This window comes from Leptosomus discolor, chromosome 11 (genome assembly GCF_034619465.1).
Source record: "Leptosomus discolor isolate bLepDis1 chromosome 11, bLepDis1.hap2, whole genome shotgun sequence".
NCBI classification, from domain to species: Eukaryota; Metazoa; Chordata; class Aves; order Leptosomiformes; family Leptosomidae; genus Leptosomus; species Leptosomus discolor.
In genome coordinates this window covers 10,154,832-10,167,972 of record NC_141401.1, presented here as the reverse complement: position 1 = coordinate 10,167,972, position 13,141 = coordinate 10,154,832, and the positions used below count along the sequence as shown (strand labels likewise).

Genomic DNA, 13,141 nt, shown 5'->3' with positions numbered 1-13,141 from the left:
GCTGCTGCCCGGAGGCTGCCGGCGGGGAGGCCCGCTGGTACCAGCTGTGCGGGAGAGCCACGCCGCGGCCACCCGCAGCCCCGGGCTGGCCGGGAAGGCCGAGCCCAGCCCAGCCCCGCAGCCGCCGCCGCCCTCTTCCCCCGCGTAACCGAGGCGAAGCAAGCCACCCCCTCCGCGGTGGCGCCGGCCCGGCGGGAGGCCGCGGCCCCTCCGGTGACGGGGCGGTGCCGCCGTCGGCCCACGGGGGCGGAGCGGCGCGGAGCCCTCATAGGCGGCGGCCGCCGAGCGGCGGCTCCGCCCTGCACGGCCATGGACTACGCGGCGCTCGCTGAGTCGGCGGCCGAGAAGATGGGGCTCTACCGGCAGGACCCCGGTGGCTGGCGCGGCTGCCGGCGCACGGTGAGCGGGCGGGGCGGGGGCTGCGGCAGGAGGGGTGGGGGGCTGGCCCGGCCCGGCCCGGCCCGGCGGCTCAGAGCTCCCTCTCCCCGCAGAGCGAGGTTTCGGTTTCTTGGAGACCCTCCGCCGAGTTTGCTGGTAACGTGTGAGTACGCCCGGCGCCCCGCGTTCTTTTCCCGAGATGCCGGGGGGCGGGCTCGCCCCCCGCCGTGCCGCCGTGGGGTGTCTGGGGCCAGGCAGGGGGGAGCAGCGGGTTTGGGTTTCGTTTGGTCCCGCCGCAGGTACAGGGGAGAGGGGATCCTTCCTGCCAGCCCCCAGGATGTCTGGGAATGCATAAAGCCGGTGGCCGGCGGGCCCAGGACCAAGTGGGACCACAACGTGAAGGACTTCGAGGTCGTCGAAGCCGTGAGCGATGTAAGTTCCTTCAAATCCGTGCTGGTGTCGCTAAGGCAGCCTTGTGTTCAGAAGCGTGGGGACCGCGTCAGAACCTTAAAAGGGCATTGGATTTAGATCCCCAAATCTGAAGTGGATGTAGGTGCTCGGAGGCAGCCAGGGTGCAAACACAACCAGTTCCAGGAACATTCGTAGGAGTCGTGGGGAGACAATTTGTCTTGGGGGAGCCTTGCAGACATTTACTATTAATTATAAATTTCAACTTTAGGAATGATGCAGCCTGCCATTTGAAATTCATAGACTTTATCAGACTTGCCGGCACTTATCAGTGTGGTAGAAACCTCTGTTTTGGGGACCCTGTCACCACAGAGCCTCCACAGAAAGGGGTGGCAGTGTTAAGGTTTCTGCAGTGCAACAGGTCTGGTTATCAAGTTGTATCCCACGTGAATGATACAAAAAAGTTCCCTTTGATAGCTTCCTGGAAAGGAGAAGCATTTTAACTGTCCTGTGAGCACAAGTGTGCCAGATTTGCTTTTCAGCATCCCTTGTGGTATATGTCCTTAAACAACCTGGAAGCAACACAGTGTCACTCTTTTTCTCCATTAAACTGTCCATCATCAACACACCATAGTGCCTTTTGAGCGTGCTGATTTGCATTTTGTTCAATAAAGGCTGTAACAGAACTCCTTGACACAGTTTGGAATGTGTAACTGAAGGAGTACCAGAAAGTACAGGGATTTTTCCGCTGTACTTTCAGAAACATCAACTGACATAACTGTTTTGTGATTTCCAGACTGTCTCTGTATGCAGAACCACAACTCCTTCAGCTTTCATGGGGATTATTTCACCAAGAGAATTCGTGGATGTGGTACTAATAAAGCAATATGAAGATGGGACAAAGCTATCTGCTGGTAAGATGCTTGTGTTCTCAACATGTTCACATTATGTTAGGAGGTAATCAGCAGGTACTGGAAATAAATATAAAATAAGTAATATGCTGTTTAGTAGGTATGGATCTGATCTTGATCAGAAGATAGAATAATAGTGGTCTCTCTACTCAGAGTATGTAAGTAATCTTAGCATTCAGATAATGATGATATTGTTGGCCTGTGGTTTCTTCTCATGCTATGCTTTTGAGATTAAGTATTTAATTTACTATTAAGTTTTTCGATGCATGTGTGGTTTTGTTGTTTTCTTAAGAATTTACAGAACTTTCTAAAAAGGATTTAGCCCATTTAGGCTAAGTCCTATTTTAACATTTTCTGCACTGCCTGTAAATTTTGGTGAAGCCATTGAATAAATGTACCACTCCTGTGTGTGGAAATAATTGTTCTTATGAAACCAAGTAGTGCTGATACTGATTTTTAAGGGGCTGCCACTGTGTGGAGGATGTTTCTTTGTTTTTTCTCTTTCATCCTGTTGTTTACCTGTTATAAGTCAGTGCTTTTATTGCCCCACTGTTCAGCTGTCCCATTTTCTCATCCTGGTCGGATGGGAATTATACTCACTAGAGTGCAGCTTCTCAGCAGTCAGGTGGTGTACACCCCTGTGGAATGGAGTTGTTGGAAGTAACTTGAATGACCTCTCAAGAAAAGCAGTGCCCTCACGCAGCATGGGTTCAGTGAAACTCCCTCAAAGTGACTTGCTTGAAGTAACAGTTGCTTCTAAATTCAACACTTGTTTGATTTCCCCATTCCATGGCCAGAGTGGTTTCTTTTAGTGGTTTTTTCTGACTGCTTGTATGGCACAGCCCCACGCTGAAAAGGTTATACTGCCATTCTTAAATATTTTCTCTTTCGGTGAGCTTGCTTCTCAGCGGGTGCTTGGAGTACCAAGGACTCTTTCCCATCTTCTGTGAAAATGAGACTTTTCTTGAATGCTTTTTCTTACAGCCACCAATGTAGAACACCCGCTATGTCCTCGTCAACCAAATTTCGTGAGAGGTTTTAACTATCCCTGTGGCTGTTTTTGTATACCTCTTCAAGGGTAAGAAGTGGTCTATTTCACCGTTGTATTCTAAAGCTCTTATTCGTTGTGTGGTGTGTTTATGTGTATATGGCCACATGTGATCTGTAGCCTCTGGGGAATGGCCAGCGTCTTCCTTTGACTGGTAATCATTACGACTGAGGAGCCTTTTTGTTCTCTTTTTTTGTGCAATGAATTAGTCTCTCTTCATTCCCTAGAGGGAAGTCTTTAATGTTACAGGAACCATCATCATGGTAGGATTCTTAATTGAGATTCTTAAGGATTCTTAAGACATTCTGCTGATGTCTTAAGCAGAGATTCAGAAGAACATACGGGTATGGTCTTAAGTTTTGGTGAATGAGTATCCGGGTGTTTATTACATTGCCATAATCGTAAACAGAATCATGAACCTAATTAGGGCCTAGTTTATCTGTAATTTGACTTGTGGGGATAGCCACATTCATTGAAATTTGGAATTAATGTCTGTTGTTTATTTAAAAAAAAAAGTACTTAGAAATATCTATCATCAGACAATATATATAAGAGTCATTGTGAAGTTCTTAATGCTTTTAAACTGTTGGCTATAAAATCACTTGCATTGTCTTTTCAGGGAGCCAGACAGGACTCAACTCCTCAGTTTTTTTCAGACTGATCTTGGTGGCTATCTTCCCCAGACGGTGGTGGATTCCTTCTTTCCAGCTAGCATAGCTGGATTTTACAGTAACCTCACCAAAGCTGTTAAGGCATTGAAAGTGTGACAAGACCCATTGCTGACATCACTAGCTGAGGGTAGGAAAAAACCCAGCAGCTTGAGGGTAGAAACAGGAGGGCCTACAGGACTTTTCTACTAGCAAAGGTACTTAGGAAAGGTGAAAGGGGAACAATTAATTGAGTAAAGTAAATTTTTAAAACAGCATTTTCTGTCTGGCTCTATGCAAAGCAATCCATTCTTTTCTAATACAATATCCTTCACTTTCATAATTTGAAAAATAGCCCACCAGAGGCTGGAAGGATCCTGGAGGCAGCACTGGTGGCTGTCTGCAGGCAGAAGATGCACATGCTGGATCTGTTCTTGGCCGTAGTATGTCAGTGTCTGTGAGGAGGAGCATTGCTAAAATCCTTTAGCGCTGCAGCGTTAGCCAGGTGCAGGTCAGCCCTGTTTTGTCTCTGAAGCTCCCTGTAGACTCCTGTGGAACAACCTTCCTTCCCCAAAAGAAGAGGTAGCTCTTCTGCTGCCAGCATGTGTAGAGCTGCTGAGGTGCTTCTGTGGGTCCAAGCCAGCAAATGGTAAAAGCCACAACAAGTTGGATTGTGTGGAGGATCCCACTTTTTTGTTGCAGCAGACTTCAGTGCTAATGGTAAATATGCCTTAAGTGATTTTTTTCTAAATTAAGGTCTAGCAGTGCAAATCAATTCATAGGTCTGTGGTTTGGCAAATAGACGCTCTTCTGTTCTCCCCTCTGTACCAAAACCAGCGTTTTCCACTGTTTCATGAAACAAACTACACTGACATAGTGGCAATAAATAAAGAGGATTAAGCACTTTACTTGCCATTTTTGAAACTGCACTTGGACATTTTTTGGTCTCTTGTGGTGAGAGGTTTTAATGAGTAAATAATCTTTTCTGTAGCTTTGACTTGACAGGCCATAAGGGCATTGCCTTTTTTTCTAAAACTGGTTTGCCTCAGGTGCATCTTGGGAAATCGGCTCCTGATCTTGTGTGCAGGGATGTATCCAGCTTTAGAAAATATTTGTGGTGCTGGTTACTGCAGGAATGTCAGACATTACTATGGATTACATATAATTACAAAAGGAAAACTAATAGATGAATTACAAATTTAAATGCAGGTTGTGATTTTAATGCTGTAACTAGATTATTTAACGAGGTTAATATGCTCTGCTTTCTGTCCCTGTATTTGTTTTATATTTAGTATAGGGCATGGACCTGCACACAAAGTTTCCCACTGTAAATATCAACCTATGGAATAGATTTTTCAAGGAAACAGTTTTTAATCTAGTCTCTTTTGTGTACAAAGCTGTAAAAACTTGTACGAGTGTGATGAAATAAATATTTTTCTGCTACATCGTGCTGTTTTTCCTGGATCATCCTTTAAAATGGTTCCTCATGCACCTACTTTGCCATCAAGGAAACATAAGAGCCCCTTGGATCTCCAGCATCTCTCTGAATTCAAGGCACCAAGAGCGGGAAAAGCCTTGGCTCCCATTTACCCTCCCCACTGTGGGTAATGGTGTTTTGGTGAAAGCACTCACCCTCCCAGCTTCTTTGCCCCTGGTTGGTCCTTATTTCCAATTGCTGCTTTCTGTACTTAGAAAGAGTAACAAATTCACTGAGGAGAGATTTGGGCCCTGATATTATAGAGGCTCACAAATATTTATCTAAATGTACTAAAGTTGTTATTCATGAAGCGCAATATCTCAGCAAGTCTTTGCAGGATTATGATTAATTTAATTAGCAAAAAGTTCAAGGAACAGAGCTCAGATCACTGTTCATTATTCCTGCAAGTAAACCTTTTGCAGACAATGGGGCTTTTTATTAGCTATTGATTATACATTTGGTTGGTGTTTTTTTTATTGCTCTGAGCAATAAAGATGGTAGGTGAGGCTCTTTCATGGAATAACTTAAGGATCCATTTTCTGAGGCTTTAACACCTTCTATCCAGGAGGACTTAAGAGCCCTTAACATTGAGCCTTCTGCCCTGCCAAATTGGAAATGAAAATGTCTTAGCAAAGATTATCTTGTAGGACTCCCCAGTGAGACACACTGCCTGCCACACAGTGTGTATTGACTTCTTTTGATCTTGGCAGATGTCAGGAAATGCAGAGGCATGCAAAAACTGAAAAACTTTGGAAGGGAGAAGAGCAACTCTGGAAAAAAAAATGAGATCAACCCTGTCTTGGTGGTTCTATGTCGCTTCTTAAATTGATGAAATTAAGTAACTGTTTCAGGTGAGGGCCCCTTCAGCAGATGGCATTGAATTAATTAAGGCATTCTGTGCCATGGCTGTAGCTAGTTCAGTCTCTGTTGTTAGAGTTCTGCAGCTGACCAAAAAAAGTGTGATCTGTCTTTTACAGGAAATAGCTTTAATAGTACTAAAGAGTTCAGGCCTGCTTTTCTGTACAGAAATCTTTCATATTTTTCCTGTATTGCTGGTACAGGCAAGTGGTTGAAAAAATCTTTGAATCTTTTATATGCACGAGGCCTTTACTTAGACTTCATTAAGACTAAACCAATAATGCAGATTAAATTAAATAGAAGAAATTCTACAAAAAACTCTCTTCAAACAATTTCATGTATGTACCAGTTAAAAAATATACAAAAAGATTCCCTTTCACATTTTTCTCCTATTTTGGTTACTACCCAGTTCATAGTTTTGAGGATTGGTTGGTTGGTTTCTGGAAAAGACAACTCAATTGGACAGGGGTTTAGAAGTGTGGCAGCAGATGGCTTGTCAAGAATGTTCTTTCAAGGATCAACATAGAGTTGACTTGTGAGGAAAGGCCAAAGCAAGTTACGTGTCTGAATTCAATTAATACCTTCTGCTGTCGTCTGTCCTTCTTCCCTTTCTTTCAATTACTGTTCCTCTGACATTGTGTTAAGTGCGCAGAAAACAGCTTCCGAACTCCTGCAGTTTATGGTTTGGTTAAGTAACTGAAGAAGGGTGCAGCAAATTCCCAACTATGGGAAGGTGAACAGCCAAGGACAGAAAGCAATGCATCTGGCTTTCAACTGGCAAGTCACTGCTTCCATCCTGATGTCGCATCTCTCTCTTCAGTGAAGTAGGTCAGAGAAGACCAAATGGGTTGGCGAGACCATCTTCTCATAGATACACATGCTGCTGCCGGTAGAATTCCATACAGTGTTTAGAGAGCACTGCCGAAATGCCGATAGCAGCGTTTGAAGCATAGATTTGTCTCCAAGTTATTTAGTGTTTCCAGAATAAACATTTGGATTCAGGACTCCTAATTCCCAAATACTCTCACTAGTACTTTCCCTTACAAAGTTAACACAAAGACATTTCAAAAAATATGTGTGGTTAGAAGGTAAGACTTGGTTCTAAATGGCCTTGTTACTCTCCTGCCACAGTCCTTCGAGACCGCTGGCCAGAGGAAGGTTGGGAAAACCTCTGCTATATTACCCTCAGCTTCCTGCCTCACCTTTGCAATACCATGAGACACTCCTTTAACCCCCACCCCGTGTTTGCCTGCTGGAGTTGAGATGGCTCTGACAACTGTTAGTAGAAAGTTACCTTGACAGGTTCTAGCTGTTCTCTGGTTTGAGTAGAAAAGCTGGAATTTTTCAGGGCATATTGTCCTTTTGACACACAAAGTTGCATCTCCCTTTCTCTGCTCTTTATACATTCTCTAAGGCTTTACACATTTTCTAAGACACAGTTTAGTTGTAGACTTGTAGACATATTTCTTCCTCCTGGGAAGGTAAGGCAGCGAGCAAGACTTGTAGAGTAGGACTGAAAACTTCGCACAGAATGTGCTTCTGATATTTAAGTTAATGGCATAACATAGGAGATCACTATAGCTGTCACATATTTTATTACAACCAGTATGTTATTATTAAAGTAATTATTTTTATAATTCTATACTTTGTGACATCTGTTTCTGAACAGTGAAATAAGAATCATGCACGTTCTGCGCACATCTAATTTATCCCGGACAGCTTGCTCCGTCACTGGCAGTAAGATCATGTGTACTTTTCATATGCGCTTTCTGAGCATCTCGCTGTGCTAGCCAAATGGCTGCCAGTAATAAAATCCTTTTTGGTTTGTAATATTGGCAGTAGTCTAATTCCTCCTCTTACAAAGTTTCAGACGACTTGGTGGCAACAGAGCTCGGATTCTTCCTTTTGATGATAGCTGTGATGGGCCCATCAGGTAATGCCTTGATTATGTTCCATGCTTCAAAACGAGTGAGTCCTTGCATGGCAGTTGCGTGCACTTGTAACAGCTCATCACCAGGCTGAACAGCACTGCTTTGTTCTAATGCAGTCCCTGGGGAAAGAAAATGAATTTCCTTTAATTCTTCACGTGGAGGAGACTTTAATGTATCTTTCACTTATTAAGGATCACGAGCACGTTTGGTATAAACCACCTGGTCTCAACAGGCAACAAATTACTGGCACTGCAGAGGATAGTGCTGTGTTTACAAAAATACCGTTTTCATGGGTATAAATGAGCAGTCAGTTACAAACTGCGCAAGTTTGCATCAGTTAAGAACCTGCTGTGTACACATTTAAGTGTGTTTACCTTTAAATATCCTGTTGATGATGATGGGTTTATCTCCATGAATAGAGCCCTTCCCTCCTTCCAGACTGAATCCTAAACCGGCAGGTGTTTTTTCTAGAGTTACACTGCAGATTGTATCTTCAGTTGCTGGAAACAAATGGAAAGTTAGCAGATAGGCACTACCTAGTCTGAAAAGCTAAATCATCTGTTACAAAAAATGAACTTCTGTTTTGTTTGCAAAGGCACTATAAACTGCCAAATGAAAGAGAAAACTATAACTTTTAATTCCTCTCTTTGTCATTGTAAGGCCCTCTGGGAAGCTGAGAAGAGAAAGTTGTGTTTGAATTCCTGACAGAATGGAAATATAAAGATGAAAGCTGGTGACATTTACTAGAATTAGAAAAACCTGTTCGATGAACAAAATTTAAGGTGAACATATTTTACTTGATGTTAGTTACGAAAATGTTATCAACTACAAAGCTGCTAATGTTTATTTGTAGTACGTGAAGCTACAGATCTCCAGATCATACTTTAGAAAAAAAACACAAAAATATCTTAGGAATGTGACAGGTTCTGCAAAAAATTGTCTTTGTTATGTTTCAGATGTAATCACCTGCTAAATCAAACATTAGCACGTAGTTTGTTCAAACCAAAATTCTCTTTCACAGAGAAAAAGTCTTGTAAACTAGAATCTAGTAATACTAGAATAAAGAATCACTGTTCACTGAGTTGTCATTATACCTTCAATTAAGTGTGTTACTACCATAATAATCCTTGCATGTCTACAGAAATTCATACAGAAAATCACATTTGGTTTCTTTCAGAGGGTTTGTTTAGAAATCCATTAACTCTTTTCCCTTTCCAACAAAGTTATTCCAAGTATCTGTTTCAGGAATGTTTTATTAACCATGCTGTCTTTAATCATGGTTCTCAGACTTGCACAGCCAATGCTGAGCATTTATGAACATCTGAATTTCAGGTGAGGAGTAAACAGCAGGTGGTGGCTGCAAGGTAGTGCCACTGAACTTACTCACCGGACTCTCGTGAGGCATCGCTTCCTACTGAAGATGTGCTAGAGTCGATTGAAACATTGAGATTTTTTTCTCCATCTTTAGCTTTTCTAGTGACAACAACAGCTTGTCTGAGTTGTCGAGCCTGTCGCATGATTGCTGAGGCATCGCTGTGAGTCGCACCTTTCAGAGACTTTCCATTAATGGATAGTACTTCATCTCCTTTCTGAATAGTTCCTTCCTGAGATGCTAGTCCATTGGGAAACACTTTGTGAACCTATTGAAGAGCCCAGCCATCACACATGCATGCAAGGAAGGAGGAAAAAAAGGGCAAATCACTAAATCACTCAGTTAATACTTTTCACCGTGCGCATTTTCCATTCTTTGCCAGGAGCAACTTGCTTCTAGCGTGTTTTAGGACTGAGGGCTGAATAAATCTGTACAGAGAAGTTCTCCTGTGCACAACCTTCCTCAAGCAGCTGGGCAATCTGTTTAGCCTTGGTATCAGATGGCCAAAGCCTTGCTGCCCATGGTATGTACCTTGCTTATGCTACTTCTTGACTCTCTTACTGCTTTGCTAGCGGGAGGAAGAAGGTGTGAAGCTTCCAGACTCTTACGTGTCTACATGCTCACCTCATTCCTCTTGGACCACCCTGCCTGGTCTTCTATAAGCATGTGAATAAGGTGTTGGTTACTTCCTGCTGAAGGCTGTGTGCCTTGGCTTTCAGAGCTGCTTGGGCGGAATGAAACAGGACACCACTACTAATCACCTGGAGAGGGCAGCTCTGTGCAGAAAGATCCTGTTTTCACCCATTTCATTCTTCTGACTGTATCAGTACAGCTGCCTACTTTGATTATGCCAAAAGCCAACTTCTGTAGTAGAAAGCCAGTAAGTTACATATTTTTTAGATAGAGTAGTTGTTTTTGGAGTATTTTTTTAAGAAAGATGCTACTTACTGTTATCACTTTGTTTTCTAGATCAATGCCCCCTGCCAGGCTGAATCCAAGCCCAGTATCTTCTTCTTTATGCAAAATTGTAACATGAATATCATCAAATTCCTAGGCCGAGAGAAATAAAGTCAAGATATGCCAAGATGATTGGAAAATCAGCATGTTTTCTTTTTGTCCATTGTGCATTTAAAAATAAAACTTAGTGGCATAAGCATAATACTGAGACATGTTGAGTATTTGGTTTTGATCAAATTTGCCTATCAATTTTCTATTTTATAAAATGTTATTCTGTGTCTGAAATTGTTCTGGTTTGGTAAACAGGTTATCAGTTGGATCTGAGCCAGAAATTGCATTATATTAAAGAGTATAGATATCATGTACTATAGAAACAGAAAATATTGCTGAATCGTGTTAGAGGATCTTTTCACTGAAAAATCGGGGAAAGACTTAGGCATATAACTGACGTGGAGACAAGTGTCACAGCTTAAGAATTGCTTCTCGTTCTTATTTTTTAACAATGTTCCAATAACAGGTAGAGCAAGCTGTCTCTGACTGTGTTATCCCAAAGATGAGTTTGTATAGGGTAGCAACTCCTGTTTGACCTAGCTTCCTAAGGAAACACGGCTTGCTTCTGCACAGCTTGGAGTGTCTTAACACAGCAGGCATGTAGCTGCCACCAGAAGCTGAACTATTTTCAGTGCAGAGCTCTGGATGTTACCTGCTTTTTTCTTTGACTGTGAGCAGTCTTTGAAAGTCTTTACAGTTCTGGAATGTACACGTTTTACCTTGATTTTGCCTTATTTCTGAGCTTTATCGCACTTCTAGATGAATCCAGTAAGACTAAAAGTTGCTCAGTATCCCAAAAATAAGGCATTGGGTGTCTCGGACCAGCAATCCAAATAAAAAGAAAGGTGTCCAAAATATCAGTGCCTAATTCTGCGTACACTGACCTTACCTGCTCAGTAACTGTTATCCCATTAGTTACATGGGTATTACTCTTGTTTAGTTATCTTTGAAGACTTCTTCGAGATTTTTGATCAAAAGAGCTAAACATTACTACTGTTACATGTTGAGATGACTGGGGTTTTTTGTTATAGTTTCAAGTTGCAAAGAGCAACCAGGTGCATTCACTCCACAGCTTTCTGAAAGTTGTGCACATAAAAAAAAAAAAGCAGATTTACCTTTAAGGTTGCTTTGTCTAGTGATTTGACTTCTTCTATAAGCTTCGCTAACTCTTCAGGGGAAAGCAGAGAGATGACGGACTGCCCTGACACACCGGATGCTTGAGGTGAGCCGTGTTCCTGTTTCTCTTCCTCTTTCTCGTTGTCTGCTAGGCTCACAGTATATTCTCTCAACTCAGACAGGCTGTCCCAGAGTGACAAGAATAAAAAAGAAATATTAAGTTGCGAAGAAACAAACCCACAAAAGCATAGCAAGACAATTTTGGAACTGTCATATTTTGACCTTATTAGCATTTGATTGTGGTGGTAGTTCTTGTAATAAGTATTATAAATATGTCCAAATATAATTTAATCATGTTACCCTAACACATAAAAGAATAGGAATAATCTCTTGGCCTAGGCAAAACCAGACTTAAATCTCCTTTAGCATGGAGATGCTAGAAATACACCTCCTTAAGTAGGAGAGAGTTTAAAGTACACATGCACTTACATAATACAAATTAAAAACAAGTGTAGCGGTCATGTGTGTCATTCAACCTTTGTGCGCTAAAAAGTTCTTAACTTAGTCTGTGCTTTACTATTGTGTGCTACTACCTTACAATGTTAATCTGTCAGCAGATCAGCGTAGATGCTCACCAGTGCTGATCTGTAAATCTGATTTTTAAACATGGTGTCTTACTTTAGCGAAAAGCCGGTGTCCAGGTGATGATCCTCACTTGTAGGTGAGAGAGAAGTCCCATCCTCCTCCACAGAGGACTGAGAGAATGTGTCCAGAGTTTCCCATGCACTGTTTCCAGAAGAGGCTGGAGACTGAGGAAGGCAAAGCAAAGATTTCATTAAAGCAGTTGACACCTGGCTACTGATGGAATAGATTTTGCTCCACTTTTCATCATATGCCTTCATCATCTCACAAGACTGGGTAGCCGTAAGTGGGAAGCTTCGTGATCTTAGGCTGTGTGCTTTTGCTACCGGTACAATATAGGAAGTTGCGATGGCGTCTGTAGTTAAGAGACTTGATGAATTTTCGGTGTTGGCATGGTTGCTTTTCTCTGAGCTAGCCACAAGAACCTCCCTTGGAGAGGAAGATCTATCTAGGCTCTTTGTACCCATGACCACTGGTGACTGTTGTTTGCTGGTTTCACAACGTTGGAGAAGGGCTTGGTTTAAATGAGCTGGAGCTGCTTCTGGCCCTGTTGCAGTGGGAGAGTGTTCTTTCTGGACCGATGGCTTCAAGCTAAACCGTCGGTGTATTTTCTCAGGTGACTGTGGAGCACTCAAAGATTCAAATGAGCTTATTCTTTGTTTTATCGATGATCCCCTAGGAGAGACATGGGATAAGCTGGACTGCAGTTCTTTGCTGGAAATACTCTCAAGGTCAGGAGGACTTTGATCTGCCTGTGCTTTTAAATCTGAATGTGCTTTCCTCAATCCTTTCAGACTTTGGCGAAACCAGGCTGGCTTAGGTGCAACAGGAGGACCCTTTTTCATGCTGTCATTTTCATCTGATTTTAGCACTTTTGAACCAACTACTCCTGATTCTGATTTCTTCATAACTGTCTCTGGGCTGCTTCGCTTTTCATTCTCTTTGTTTGTGTCGATGCCAGGATGCAAATGTAGGTGGACATTGTCTTCACTCATGGTGGGATTAAATAAGCTTTTTATGCAATCGGAAATTTTAACCCAAGGGTCTTCTGTTGTTGTATCAAGACTGTAATCTACCCGTGCTTGTCTTTTAAGTATAGGCCTTTGTATTGATGAAAGTGGATTCCCTGTATTAGAGAAACATTGATTATAAACAATCCTCCTTCTACTTCTCCATCCCTTATCTATGCATTGTTATTAATTCATTAAATTCAAATTTCATTCAAGCCTCCAATAGGTATTTTTTTAAGTTTCTAGAAAGTTTAAAGTTTTTTAGAATTCACAACACTCGATCTACAAGTTCTGATTCCTGATGCTGAAATTGACTGAAAAAGAAGGCTCTTCTG

At 42.3% G+C, this 13,141-nt stretch overlaps 2 protein-coding genes across 3 annotated transcripts in view; one reads left to right on the top strand and one right to left on the bottom strand.

Moving 5' to 3' along the window:
- The first annotated feature begins 309 nt into the window (after positions 1-309).
- On the top strand, positions 310-3,512 carry STARD5 (StAR related lipid transfer domain containing 5). Its single transcript, XM_086471722.1, has 6 exons — positions 310-399; positions 492-541; positions 678-810; positions 1,583-1,700; positions 2,682-2,775; positions 3,365-3,512. The coding sequence occupies exons 1-6, from the start codon at positions 310-312 to the stop codon at positions 3,510-3,512; spliced, it is 633 nt and encodes a 210-aa protein (XP_086327848.1).
- Positions 3,513-7,566: 4,054 nt separating this feature from the next.
- The window catches only part of IL16 (interleukin 16), a 37,384-nt gene continuing 31,809 nt past the window's right edge, over positions 7,567-13,141 (bottom strand). For both annotated transcript variants that reach the window (XM_086471502.1, XM_086471503.1), the window contains exons 16-21: positions 11,833-12,922; positions 11,154-11,337; positions 9,979-10,080; positions 9,046-9,298; positions 8,033-8,158; positions 7,567-7,777 (exon numbers count right to left, since the gene is read on the bottom strand). In XM_086471502.1, the coding sequence (XP_086327628.1) occupies positions 7,584-7,777; positions 8,033-8,158; positions 9,046-9,298; positions 9,979-10,080; positions 11,154-11,337; positions 11,833-12,922 (1,949 nt within the window). In that variant the 3' untranslated portion in view covers positions 7,567-7,583. The remainder of the gene's footprint in view (positions 7,778-8,032; positions 8,159-9,045; positions 9,299-9,978; positions 10,081-11,153; positions 11,338-11,832; positions 12,923-13,141) is intronic.

Bases quoted from the DNA above. Each gene is read 5' to 3' on its own strand.
- STARD5 (XM_086471722.1), top strand. From the start codon at position 310: ATGGACTACGCGGCGCTCGCTGAGTCGGCGGCCGAGAAGATGGGGCTC. The intron at 400-491 runs GTGAGCGGGCGG...CTCTCCCCGCAG, and splicing joins GGCGCGGCTGCCGGCGCACG to AGCGAGGTTTCGGTTTCTTG. The intron at 1,701-2,681 runs GTAAGATGCTTG...TTTTTCTTACAG, and splicing joins TGGGACAAAGCTATCTGCTG to CCACCAATGTAGAACACCCG.